Source organism: Halictus rubicundus, chromosome 18 (genome assembly GCF_050948215.1).
Source record: "Halictus rubicundus isolate RS-2024b chromosome 18, iyHalRubi1_principal, whole genome shotgun sequence".
NCBI classification, from domain to species: domain Eukaryota; kingdom Metazoa; phylum Arthropoda; class Insecta; order Hymenoptera; family Halictidae; genus Halictus; species Halictus rubicundus.
This window is the reverse complement of record NC_135166.1, coordinates 8,158,446-8,172,542: the sequence shown is the minus strand read 5'-3', so window position 1 is coordinate 8,172,542 and position 14,097 is coordinate 8,158,446. Positions and strand designations below refer to the sequence as shown.

Below are 14,097 nucleotides of genomic sequence, written 5' to 3'. Positions count from 1 at the left end.
CGCAAAGGAAAATTGCACCGACGATGGCGCTGCCGAGCGAATTCGAATCTTGCACGCTAAAAAGTTGATCTATCGATCTCGATAAATTTATCATGCGATTCGTGCGGTCGACATAAGTGTTAACTCAAAGTAGACAGAACTCGCGGTGAAAATTTTATTACCATCATATGCGACAAACTTTTTATACCTCCTAAGTGGGGAGTAATCCTGAACACGTATAAATTAAAAGCATGATTGGCTTGGACGAAAGCTCCGCTTGCTCTTCGAAAATGAGGATCAATTCCAGAAACGCGATACTCACTGGCAATTAAATTTTCTGGAGATACCCTTTATCTATCGAGTCAAATAAACATATCACGCGATTGATCTCCGTACAACAGAAAATTGTCTTCAGCAAATCTATTGTCTATTCTTTGGAACAAGGATTAATTTAGGATTGTGCGACGTTCAACGCCAGCTAAACTTATCACACAATTCACAAAGATTGTCTTGGTCAAATGCACCGTCTATCCCAGAGCTGTTCAGCGTTTGCCCGTACGGGCAGCGATTTTCTTGCCCTGGACATACACAGAACGACGAGCACGAAGCCACGCCCCTGCGGGCAACGCTATTTGTCACATGAATTGCCACAGCTACGTGGCAAGCTACGGTTGCGTTACGGCCTACCGCGTAGGCCCACTCCGCTAAGTGACTTGCCCGTAGCTGTGCCCACAGGCATCGGTGGGCGCCCTTGCCCGTTAATAAGCGTATTCGGCAGCTCTGGTCTATCTAAGAGATGATTAATCGAGAAATTGCGATGCTCACTGCCAGTTAAATGCTGTGGGAGCGCTTTGTATCCGTCGTGTCCAATAGACTTATCACCGAATTTGATGGTACGCGGAATGATGACCGTCCTCGAGAAACGCGACGTTTGAAAGATGTGGATTGATCGAGGAATTGCGATACTCACTGCCAGCTGAATCCTCCGGTGATGCCTTCCCGTAGCCGGTCCTTCAGGCTGCGCTGTCTAGTGGGCAGAATGCTGCCAACAGTGTCCTCGGTCCTGACCGGTGGCGGCTGTCCGTTTCCGCCGCCGGCAGCACCGCCAGCTGCTCCGCCGCCGGAAAACAATGCCATGTTCCTTCGCCGGTGATCCTAGAGCGTCCGGTTACCACGTGGACCACCGATCGTTCCGATTGTCCGCGACTGAGGGTCCGAACACACTCTAGGTCGCGTGTCGTGCGAGCATCATTCGGGATCACTCGCGAATCGCACGGCCGACTAGCAACTCGCAACTCGCGGCTGGCTTCGTCGATCTGCACACGCGCCACTTCCGGTCGGCGGGATCGCACGCGCGAACCTAACACTTTCGAGACCGACGAATTGGTCAGAGAAACCGGATTAGATCGGAAACCGTTCACGTCCTTCCCCAAAACACGATCGTGATCCGCTAATTTGAGGGTGGAACATCTGTTAGCTGTCAACGATCCGTTTCAGTTCAATGCTTTCGAAACGTTCGATTGTTTATTTCGCATTTTTCGTTAGAAGTAAAGTAGAATGAACGAGCTGTAAAGCGTTTCGATCAATAAATACTATTACAGGTTTATTATACGTAGGTACAGTCAGTCTCGCAATTCATGGCACACACTTTCAATCTGAATAACCGTTTTATAAATGGACCAAACCACCTCGGTTTTTCTGCCAGGCTAGACAGATCAGTTTACTATATGATATGTAATGAAAATTTTTGAAAAATTGCGTTTACTCTGAATGATGAATAAAAATTTAAAAAGTTACTTTTCACATCTTTTCTATTTGGGCTCGTAACGAAAATTTAAACAATGTGTTTTAAAGATCCGTATAAGTTGTGCGCATGCATAAGTTATGTTACAGTTTTTCAGCCTAAAAATTCGGATTGTTTCGAGGTTCATATCTTCCGAGGAAAACCGGGTACGTGCTGAAAACTTTAAACTGGTGTGCAAAATAAACGGACATTCTTAATAGATTGTTCTGCGAAACATTGTGGCTGCTTTTGACACTCGTAGACTCGAGGTTGCAAACTGTGGTATATTTCGTTTATATTTGACAAGGTTGCAGCATCAAAAGCGAAGTCTAATTACAATAATGATCTCAGCTCTATCTTGCGACAATTCTGGAGACTGCCATAAATTATTCTACTGCTCGCCGCGAATTCCGCCGCGTACTACAAGGAATTTCTACTCCTCGCTCACTTTTTCGTATCGTTTGCCATTTAAACCGCTACATTTTTGAAAAGCCGAAAGAGCTTCCAATGGATGCGTAATTCTCCGGCGAGCATGTTTCAAGGTTAAATGTTTGCACAGTTGGTGCACAAGATACACGCGACTGGCAGACTGTTTTACTCCCGTGATGACTCTCTGTGCAGAAACTCGGAACGCCGCGTAATTGCCATAAAATCGTCGACAAAAAGTAAGGGGAACCGTTTAAAAAATTCTTTACAGCGACTTCTATCGTCTGCTGTAAACGCCGTGTAAACGTTCGTGTTGTTAAAGTGTTAGGAGCTTCAACGCGAGGTGAAATCTCGCATCGAATTAATCGATAACGTAAATTTAACCTTCGTCGCGTATTATTTATAAACCGATGGTCACCACACTTGTTATTGTCGGTGTTGTTGCACCACCACTCGACTTCGATGCAAAATAGAAATTCTCGCTAGCGTGTCCAAATTTTGTCCGATCGGATAGCTTCTCCCGAGACGACGCACTGTATCTAACGAACCGGGCCACTTTGCATTCCGAACATATCTGATTGTTCGCCGAACGGGAAGTGCGCGGGAAGTTGCGCGGAACTGGTCTCGGTTATCTCGACGAAAAAAGAAGAGTTCAACACCGGCGCTACTGATAACGTAACCAAACACAGCCACCCGGAAATCGATCGCAGACGGTTCTAATAGCTCTCTCTCTGTGTCAGTGCGCACGCTACGATTCGTGCTGATTTTCTAGGACCGTTCAGCTGACGACGCCTCGTTGAGGCTCGTTAAAACGTACGACGATCGATCATAACCGGCTTCGTTCTAGTGCGAGTGCAACATCCAACAGTGCACCACGGCACTCAGATCCATCTCCGCTTAGGTTCAATGCAGCAACGATTATAGAAAACGTTAAAAGTTTCATGGCAAATGTACCTGCGTCGAAAGTTCGGGAAACTCCGCGAATGTCCGACGCAAAGTGTTTTTAAAAACGAGTTTCAGAAAACAATTTCAACAACGAATACTCTTTTTATTGAAAATTCGAAGAACGTGTTCGATCTCCGAAGATTATTCGACGAGACCGTTCGATTCTGAAATAATATTCCTAAAAATGAGATGGAGAAAGCGTTACGAGCTCGATGATAATATTTTCCGCTCAAAGTTTGATGAAAAATGGTGCACGGAGAACGTTGCCGGTTTGGTGATAAATATTTAGTTTGCGTGTCGAAAAGGATATTTTTGAATTGAACGTCTCGAGCGGCTCGCTGACAACAAAGTGTGCAACGACTTCGCGTAGACAGCAGCTGGTCGTTGCAGCGATAAGTCTGGAGCGATAGAATCGACCTTAACAACCTCAGTTAAATTTCATTACGTTGTTCGGGCCATAGCGCGTCGCTCAAGGTTGCAGCATGCGATTTTAATTGTGCAAAAACGAGCGCTGTCGCCGTGATCGTTGCTCGACTTGTCTGATCGGTCGATCCTGCGAATTCTTCCTTTTCTTCGCGCAATCGACCAAACAAAACAGTTTGAAATTTACCATACTATCCACTTTATTGTCTCAATTATTAAACAGCGAGCTTCTATTCAAGATAATAAATTGATTCATTCTCTTTTAAGATAATAATGTCATTAATCAAGATTGATTCACTCTTCTTGTGACATAACACGGTTACACGACGCACAATGGTAGCTTAACAAGGAAATTAAATTTTACTGGAAAATTTGAGCTTTTAATTATGAAAAACTTAAACTTCGTTGAAAATACTGCGAGGATGTTAGTTTTGGTCAGGGTTTGTAAATTTCTTTTCTCAGGGTTTGTTTGTTTTTTTTTTTCTCATTTTACCGACACGATATGACAGATTAAAAAATGAATGAATCGTTGCGAGAAATGTAATTTTTCAGATAAAGCAAACAATTAACAGCGACAAAACTTTGTCGAGCAATTTAATATTCGTGAAACTCGTTCTTCCGATTTATAAACGGCGAGCGGTGTTTCTCGTTTCGTTCTATACGAAATAAATACGCCTTTGTCGAAAAAAAAATCCATCTCGAAAGGGTCACATTCAGTGACCCCGTTACACGGTAATTACCTCCGCGAAAAACTCAATTAACGCGATCGCAAAAAATACACACCGAGGAGCTGCGAACAAAATGTCAAGCACTCGGTACAGGAGTGGCCTGGCATTGCCATGAGAATTCGTGTTAACCGGCGTTTCGTCGATGACGACAATGGCGACCGATAAAGGAGTCGAGCCTGTCCCGCAACGGTTCGCGAAAAAAGAAAACAAACCGTGGACATTAAAGGAGAAGTCAGGGGAAACGAACGGGGATCGTGCACCGACGGAAAATTCGTCGAGTCTCGCGGTGGTTCGAAGGGTGTTGGCAAGGTTAAGGTCGCTGGCAAGGTCAGGGACTCCGTAGTCCCGATTCTCGTCGAGTGGAGAACGCCAGCCTACGCCTCCGTGTCGAAAGCCTCCCAGTATTGATCCCGTTTTCGCCCGGCAAACTCGACCAATCCCAGCTGGCACATCGCATGGTAACCAACACGCTCCGACACATCTTCCAGAAGAACCGCCGTGCCGATTCGACCCGACCCGACCCGACCCGACCCGACCCGACACACAAACCCGCGCGCGAGTTTGGCCTCGGGCCTGGCCTGAACCCGACGGAAAATTTCGTGACAACCGCTAATTAACGCTGCGATTACCAGGCCACGCCATTTAGCCTGTCGAATGATTTTCTATCACGCAATTGCGTCCCCGAAATTCCCGCTTGGCGACTCAATCTCGTCGAATTGTTCCACTCTATCGACACTCCATTAACTCCTTGCACTGCAATTTATTTACTGCCAATAAATGCACGCGCGTCAAATTTTAGTTTTCGTAATTCTACAGAGCAGTGGTTGGCATAAGAACCTACAGTTTTGTTGCTAAAACAATTGTCTATTACTAAAAGCATCGTTCCTCTATAATACCCTAACGACTGCAACTCGTCAATTCGGTAGAAGTGAAAATCCTATCGACACGCCATTAACTCGTTGTATTGCAATTTATATACAGCCCATCAATGCCTGCGCATACAATTTCATTTTTCGTAATCCTACAGAACAGTGGATGACGTAGAAAACCACAGTTTTTGTTGCTAAAACAATTAACTACTATTAAACGCTTCGTTCCTCTACAATCTATAACGACTGCAACCCGTCGTTTCAGTAAAAGGGAAAATCCGAAATGTGTGGTGCAATACTAACTGACTTTAAAAATTCGTAACGCGTGTGGTCGGTGATAGAAAATACTACAAATGCGGGATATCCGAAAAATGTTGTACTTCCTTGAAAGAGGTGATTTCCGGGGTCATTTGAATTAACTTTTTCCTTTGCGAAAATGTTCTCCGCGGCTTTGGTAAGGAGTTATTAACGAAAAAAACGAGCCAATCAGAGTGCGGCTCCAGCGGACGAATTCCGGCTCGTCCAATGCCAACGCCACGCAAAGGAGTTAATAACTCCTTAAAGAAGCCGCGGAGAATATTTTCGCAAAGGAAATAATTACTTCAAATAACCTCAGGAATTACCCATTTCAAGAAAGTACAACAGTTTTGGGACACCATGTAGAATTAGCAAGGTAGCTACTTGGAAACTTGTGAAATATTCTTACCCGTTTGACTTATGGATCTTAACAAATTTATGTGACAACGAAGCAAACAAATAAATTTGGAAATGAATACATTTAGACTGCACGTCTTATTTCACTGTTTATAAACAATAGAATCATGTGTACCGCTTTGTAGACTTAAATATTGCAACTGGAGTTAAATGTGAGAACATCTAGCTATTTGAAACAAAAAACGGGTGGGAGTTAGTAATGAAATTCGAGACTTTGAGCGAAGATTCGATTAGGTGAGAAGTATGCGGGGGAGGGAGAGGAGAGAGCTAATAGAAAAGCATGGGCGTCTTCCTCAAAGCTGTAACGCCTACAGACTTAGCTCAAGGAAAAATAAACCCATAAATCTTCCCTACGGTCTCCGTGTTGCGTGATGTCTTAGAAAGTTCAGGCAGTTCTGACGTTGCGGAGCCCAGGGGACGTCGTCGTAATTTTTGCAACGTTGCAAAGTTCGCTTCAAGGTTTGCGTCTAGAACGCGAGCCCATTATTATTAAAACAAATAAATTATAATTATATAATTAATAAACTATAGTTATCATTAAAACAAATAAAGAAGAACGAAAAATGAGTTGTGCAATATCAATGAAATTGTGTGAAAAACTGTCTCGACCGATCAACAGGATTTCGAACGTCTTCGGGTGCAGAGACTTCGGGCCACATTCTAGAGGGACTATAGCCAAAGATATGGCCTCACCTTCACCCAGAAGTCGGCCATATTGGCCGAACCTTTGTCGAAAGATACCGCGTAGCCGCGTGTCCTTTGATCTCCGCTGAATGCTCAGCTTTTCCCGTGTCTCTTTTGAAGCACCGCCGAGCGTGCTCGTTAATTAGAAGCGAATTCATGAAATTCACCAGTTGCTGGGGTGTTAAGGAGGACGCCAGCACAAAGCCGGGTCCTCGATGTTTAAACAGGGCCCCGGGATTTTGGACAATTATCGATGGACAACCTCGTTTCGTCCTCCTTTCAACGTGCGCACTTGACTTTAGAATTTTCAGGGTCTGGGGCAGAGCTGCTCAACGTATCTAGTAGCGGGCAAGGACGCCCGCTCATGCCCGCGGGCACAGTTGCGGGCAAGTAACTTAGCGGAGTGGGGGTAGGCCGTAGCACAGTCGTAGTTTGTCACGTAGCTGTGACAATGCCTGTGATAAGTACGTGAGCCTTGCCCGTAGGGGCGTGGCTTCGTGCCCGCTGTTCTGTGCATGCCCAGGGCAAGAAAATCGTTGCCCGTACGGGCAATCGCTGAACAGCTCTGGTCTAGAACAACGGCTTTTGATCTACGTACCACGATTCTCATTGTAACCAACTAGACACGCGTCACGACGACCAAAAAAAAATATCTTCCCACCATTAGATCCGCTTATTAAAATCATCCCGAACACGTTGACACGTTGACTTTCACCATATGACTATGTGGATGACACAATTCTTCGTCTATCTTTAAAAATTAATTTTGTTCACGACACGCGATTTATACGATGTACAAGAGTTCCAAAAGTGACTCTGGTGGGCAGTCTGGTTCACTTTTTTATTTTATTTTATTTAAATTATTTTGATTTTGAGGAATTTCTTCCGAGCGACTGTTTGGCAGTCACCGTATTTAAAAGATATTTGATCAGTTGCAATGCAAAAGTGAAAATACCTGTGTTTCTTCCAATATTGGAGGAAGGGTTCAAGGACAACAATCATTCGAAGACAGCACAGTAACGGACGGCAAAAGCGGTCGAACGGCTGTTTCTATGGCCAGACAGCGGCCATCTTCGCGGCTTATTTGTAATTCATGATATCACAGGATGCTCCAAGCCCTTTCTTTGGCGTATTCTTGTATGTTTAAACAGGGTCGGATCGATTCGATTCAAATCGCTCGCAGTCGCGCGGGTACAGCGATTAGTTATGTGTGTCAGGGAAATGTCGCGGCTAAGACGTCGTGCTTTTCCAAATCGATCGGAAAAAGTCAATCGATAATCGTCAAGGCTTTTTTCGCGAGTCGACCGCCATCGACGCGACGAGATCGAAATGTCCCGTGCGGGCTTCGACCGTTCTGCGCGGACTGGTACCGTCGTCGGATCGATTTTAATGAGCGCTCTTCGAGGCGTCCTTCGTCACGCTGAGTTTCTGTACGCCAGATAATGTCAGGGATGAAAGAATCATTCCAGAGTTCTTTCCAGTCGCAAGGGACATTACCCGAACGGCTGCCTGTGGTCCCGATGGAACCGACACGGAGGACAAAACTTGGAAAAATATTTGACACGCGCTTCGCTTAAAGGACGGAAAGAAACTTTAAATTTAAAGTTGCAGACCGCGCTTGGTCGGGAAAGTTTTTGTGTTATAACTCGAGTGTATACTTATACTTGAATCTCTCGTGTAAACGGATTCTGAACAGATTGATCTGTCCAACGCGTAGATTATAAAATAATATTTCTGTTAAATAATTGTAGTGAACCTTTTCCTTTCGGTGTTTACATCTATCATTTGGAATTTGCTACACTGGCGCTAGATAACTTGAAGATATGTGTTTCTATAACACTGAAATAGTTGTTAGAGATTGATAAGAGGGTCATATTTATCCAGAATAGCAAAAAGAAATAAAGGAAGAAAGACTGCCTAATAATTTTCTTATAATAGTCAAAAATTGCACAGTTTATTTGCCTACTCTCGTTACAAGCGCCTCAGTAGACCCGCTTACGCAAACACGTAACGAGGGAACGTGATAATTGTTACCGTCTCTTGTACCGCCTGAATTATATGGAACTGGTTCTATAATTCCACCGTTAACATAGACAATTTTCCAATTATCCCCGTCAGCGTATACACAAACGTCTATAAATGTTAGCTACGTTAACTGGATCGGTTTCCGGAAGTTAAACACCCATTCCCTTATTGAGTCATTAATATATCTCGTCGTAGTCGCTAAGGAAGTTAATTAATAATTAATGACGCTGGAGGAAAAAGCAGCCTTCGAGCGAATCAATTGACTGTCGTGGATGATGTAATTATAAACAAAGGTTTCAGGCAACGGATCTTTTTCTTCTCGTCCCTGGACTTTTTTAGCCCAACTGAACAAAAAATTCGAATATTAATTACGAATCTGCTATACTTCTTTCCTGGTATCTTAGTCAAGTTTTCGCCTGTATGTTGGTCCACACAAAATAGTATTAAAAAGTCTGCAGAAGAGCCGAAGTGGAATTCATTGTCTCTGCGGATCCAACATTCTACAAGATTTCTGCATAATAAATGCATCTACAGAGCGTTTAAAAAAGAATCTGAGACTTATTCACCGTTCACTATTTGAAAAGATGTTCAACCTCGTCCATGAATCACTTTAGCGGTAACATTGAACGTAAATAAGCTGATACGACTGGAATCACATTCATTGGATGATTCATTCTGAATAATTGCCGCTGATATCAAAATTTCTGTAACTTACAGCGATTAATTTGTTCGTATCGGTGATCATCTCACCAGCGTGATCAATGCACTGTCAGTCTGTTTCTTGTTTGTGTTCATTCAGCGTGTTGGTAAGAAACTTTACAAGCTCTTAATTCATTGGTTTTTTTTTTTGTATTTCTTAATACGAATGACAAGTCAATATCTCCTTTCAATGAAAAGTAACAACTTCTAATTTCCCTTGGAGCCTCGTGGCATTATAAAAAAGTTATTGCTTGAATTCAATTTCGGGTCCACAAGACAATGGGACAATTTTACGAATATTTTATAATACATCTCGTCGTTGGTAGAAGATTTAATTTTTATGATACGACGCACTTGTACACGACACTAATTGGGACAAAAACCCCTGCTTTTTATTTCAATTAAATTATTGTGAAATATTAATATTTTTTAGATAAAAAAAAAATTTATTAGAAAGTAAGAGTTTGAGAGTGAATATAAATTATGACAGGTCAAATTAAAATCAAGTAATTCATGACTTAACAAATTAGCATAATGGCAAAGTGGGACAAATGTTTACCCTATTTCAATTCTCGATCGACAGCAAGGTTACCAAACGATGTGTACAGTGAATTCTCGTTACGAGTCACTTGCGCGGTTCTGGCGACTGACTCTTAGACGAAATCTGAAGTTCTCGCCGAACGTCGCATTTGAAATATACAGGGCACGCTATAAACCTAAGAGTCACATCCGTCTATAAGTCATAAGCCTATGACTACTAACCGATAGTGACAAGAAGACTGAAAAACTGTCTTTCTCCGATACAATGTTGCACGTAGCTCGAGAGGTGGTGGGGTGGGTAGTTCCACTGACTCCAAATCGTAAGGATGGCACCGACTCGTAACGAGAATTCACTGTATTCCCCGCTAAATGCTTCCCCCTCTACCGATAAATGTAATTCGATTCTCCTGTAGCGACTCTCTGCACGAGAAGAATATGTGACGTCACACTATTCCCACCACCGCCGTCAGTGTCTGGTAGCCAACTAGAGGGGAATCTGATGGTAGAGGTGGAACTGAATACGGCATTTTGGTTCCGATCGGTGTCGGTAATCGGCAAATTACAGTGCAACGAATAATACGGACGAATAACGATCGAGGAACTGTGGTCGAATAACGAATAAAATATCATTCATAATTCGTTATTCGACCAATGCCCAACTCTGCTGGACACTGTGCTGAAAACGTTCGTCGAACAAGGCGACCCTGCCCCCGCTACCAATGTTAACAACTGTGTTGCAGTATGCAAGAGATTCGAGCGGCCACGATGACGTTCCTCGTGTCGAGCTCCGCGATTCATAGTTGCATTAACGAGGTCGATACATCACGACGAGGTTATCCGGAGAATTATAGTGTCGCGTATCGGCGGTTTGCATTCCGCGACGCGAGTCGCAAGAAACGCGTCCGCGGCATCGCGGGAATCCGGTATCGAGCGTGCAAAACAATTTTTATCGATCGCCGCCAAACCGCTCCGAACTTCAACTTTCCCGCTCCTTCTACGAACCCCTTCGAGCTCATTTTAGCCCACCCCCTATCAGCTATTAGTATCAGGTGTCTAATGCTTCGTTACTATAAATAACAAAGGCACCGACGCCGCGCGTGCTCGCGACGAAACAACGGAAACAACCCCCTCGTGCGAAACTGCTTCACGAAAGGGTTTTGTTCGATAGCGAATACAATGAATTCCCGATATAAGTCCCTACAAGCCTAGCGTTTACAGGTCTCTGGAACTATCCACACCACTGCGGGATATACCCCGTGAGGGGCCGCGAAGATGTTGGTGAAAGTCTCATAAAAAAATAATGAAAAATAAAGAAGTTTTGTAATTGGATTAGTAGTGGTCTTCTGGTCTCACACCGATATACCCGACCGTGTTACGTTACACTCCTCGGCGGCGACGGCTCTCGAGCTTCGCTGTCCTTTTCTACGTGCAACATTGTATCAGAAAAAGACTTTTTCTCAGCCTTCTTGTCCCTATCCGTCTATATGTCCCGGAATTGAGACATTTACGTTTTCAGCGTGCACTGTGTATTTCAAGTGCAACGTTCAGCGAGAATCACGAATTTCGTCTAAATGTCTCTCGCCAGAACCGCGCGAGGGACTTATACCGGGAATTCACTGTACTCTGCTTTCGTTGCGAACGTCAATTTTAATGGAACTCGGGAGGACGTACACCCCCGACCATAAACCACTGGACACATGAATATTTTGCTAAAAATTTCTAATATTTAAACTATTTCGTGAACGAAAATCGTACAACAATCCACCTGGTCTCATTTTAAATCATGATGCTTTAATTTCAGAATCTTTCCTTAGTTTCTTCTTCTTATTCAGCAAATTCAAACTGGGTCGTCTATGTACGCGATTAACTTTTTTACCGTTCGAGGCCTTCAAAAAATCTAAAAAAATTGAAGTCCCTATTTTAATATATAATTGTTGGAACGTCAAATATTTAAAGCATTATTAGGGCAAAATAAATCTTGGAAAGCAAAAATTTAAGAGTGAAATTTCGCTGTGGACGATCCAGGTTCCCGACGGAGGGTAAACAGATTTTTGGCAAGTGTCAATAATGTACGATAATTACTAGACAAAATAAAAATTATCTGCATTGATTCTAGGGAACAGGAGCAAATAACTCTCTTCCCGTAAAAATTATATAGCGTAGAAACTAATGTACCGACATTCTTAAATCTTGGTTTTTCTTTCCTTCACTGTTTCAAATTTGACCCACTCATTTTTTCCCGTAGATATATCGAAACCGCAGTCTAGTAATTACGAAGGCTGTTAGATCGAGATGCGAGATGGCAGCGAAACGTGCTGATTGCGAGCGGAAAAGTTGCTTCCAGAGGGTCCGACAATGGGGGAACGTGAGAGATGTCTTTGAAACAGCGGTACAATATAAACCAGCAGGTGCGGCCCAGGTAACTCGGCCTTCCGTGCACCAAGGACGCGACGGTTGATTGATGGAGCAAATATTAGCTCGTGGAACCACCCCGCGTGCCTTGGCCCAATCCACCCACACAAGCCTGCTATCAGCCCCGAGCACCACGTTCTCGCGAAACAATCACTTTTCCGCGTGCTTCTCTCTGCCATTTTTCTATCTCCCGATCGTGACTGGATCAAGTCGTTAGGCCAAACGAAGAAAAACTGCGACGCTCGATGAGAACAAATTACGAAGAGAATCAACCCCCGGGTAAACTAACAGTGGAACTTCAGAGTAACCGACTCTTTACTACTTAGCTACAATCAGAAAAGAACTTTTTTCTAGAAAAGTTTGTTAACACGTTGGCAGGTGCAAACGAACTATTAGCGGTCGGCTTAGTAACTTTCAATTACGCGTAGGGTGTCATTAATGTGTAACGATAGCACCATTAACCCCATGACATATTATTCCATATGAAATGACCGACTTGTAATAAAAATGCTATAGAGCGTTTCGATCAAGGAATACTAATACAGTTTATTATATATCACTGCGGATTTTTATGCAAAATAAAAAATTTCGACCTCAATTGCAACAAACTGGTGCAAAATAAAAATTAATTTCCTTAATACACATTTCATTACTCGAGAATGTTTTAATTAATTCCACCTATTTTGAGCTCCAAGTGAAACAAAGTTGCCCGAATAAAACAGCTGGTGGATCGTTGCGGTTCCGCGCGCGTTGCATGGAGGGGAGGAGGGAGGGGCGGACGATTATGGTTGGCCGGGTTGTTTACTGGCTACTTAGGGGTTGGAGACGGTCATGGGAGCGCAGCATCGACGGCTGGTCAATCGTATCGGTGAGACAAGAATTTCGGGCTGGTAACCAGAGCCGGTGGTAGTATCTGTGCAATTGCAGGAGACTGATTGTGGCGACCTAGTTCCCGAGACAATCGCACAATGCCGTCGGTGTCGGTGGGGTTGGTTCGACTCGGGAGGATAGGGCCGACCGAGGAGGATGGCGGGGAAGGTGGAACCCACTGCTTTCGCTGTTCTAGGTGACGTCAAGGTCGTTGTATCGGGACTCGTAACAAGTTGCCTCCACCTTTTTCTCCGAACCGAGAGCTACCACGTCGTGCACCTATACCACCTAGTCCCGGGAGGGTGGATTTACACCAAATTCGGAACACGAGTGCAATACACACCCACACCCCTCCACGCCGACGCCATCCAGCCCCTCGATCGTCGCAATTAACGAGGTTAAGGGGGATACAGGTGGAAAGTATCGGATTATTCTGACAGCGACAGACTATTTACTCGCGAGCTCGCCGATCGACTGCACGATTCACGAACCCGGACCTGATCCCTCGTGGTTGGAAACCGGAATATACGGAATGATAGAACTGCAACGATATTCAAAGATAATTCAGAGGCATTAAATAAAAATATAGAATAATTTTTTGGGGTGACCCCACCCCCTTATATTGGAGATTGACACCTTGAATCTCAAGGTCGGAAATATTGAATACAAAGCGTAAAAATTTCAGTCAATTGAGTTTTTATCATTTCTTGTATTTATTATATAGATAATAAATTAAATATATATTTTATATTCTATAGATTTTTCTGGTACGATATTCTGGTAGAACGGTAAAACAATCCTGTTGGCTATTATTACAGTCCCGGACAAAATGATAGCACATGCGTGCTATCTTTAACTTCTCGATGATCACTTAGAATTTTTGTATGTGACACATAATATCGTAATTGTTATGACGCATAGAGATGAAACCTCTTTGTAAATAAAGTTAACCTCGCTAGCTTTCTAGAAATATACAAATGCTGAGGGCGAAATTATAGCA

At 43.6% G+C, this 14,097-nt stretch overlaps 1 protein-coding gene across 4 annotated transcripts in view; it reads right to left on the bottom strand.

Annotated features, from left to right (window-relative positions):
• Mtd (TLD domain-containing protein mustard) overlaps positions 1–14,097 on the bottom strand; it is a 331,444-nt gene that overhangs the window by 259,483 nt on the left and 57,864 nt on the right. Inside the window, exon 1 of one of the 4 annotated variants that reach the window (XM_076803623.1) lies at positions 950–1,464. The exons of 2 other annotated variants lie outside the window; for them this stretch is intronic. In XM_076803623.1, coding sequence (XP_076659738.1) covers positions 950–1,116 — 167 coding nt within the window. In that variant the 5' untranslated portion in view covers positions 1,117–1,464. Of the gene's footprint in view, positions 1–949; positions 1,465–14,097 lie in introns of those variants that run through there. One more of the 4 variants, XM_076803622.1, reaches the window with a different exon arrangement.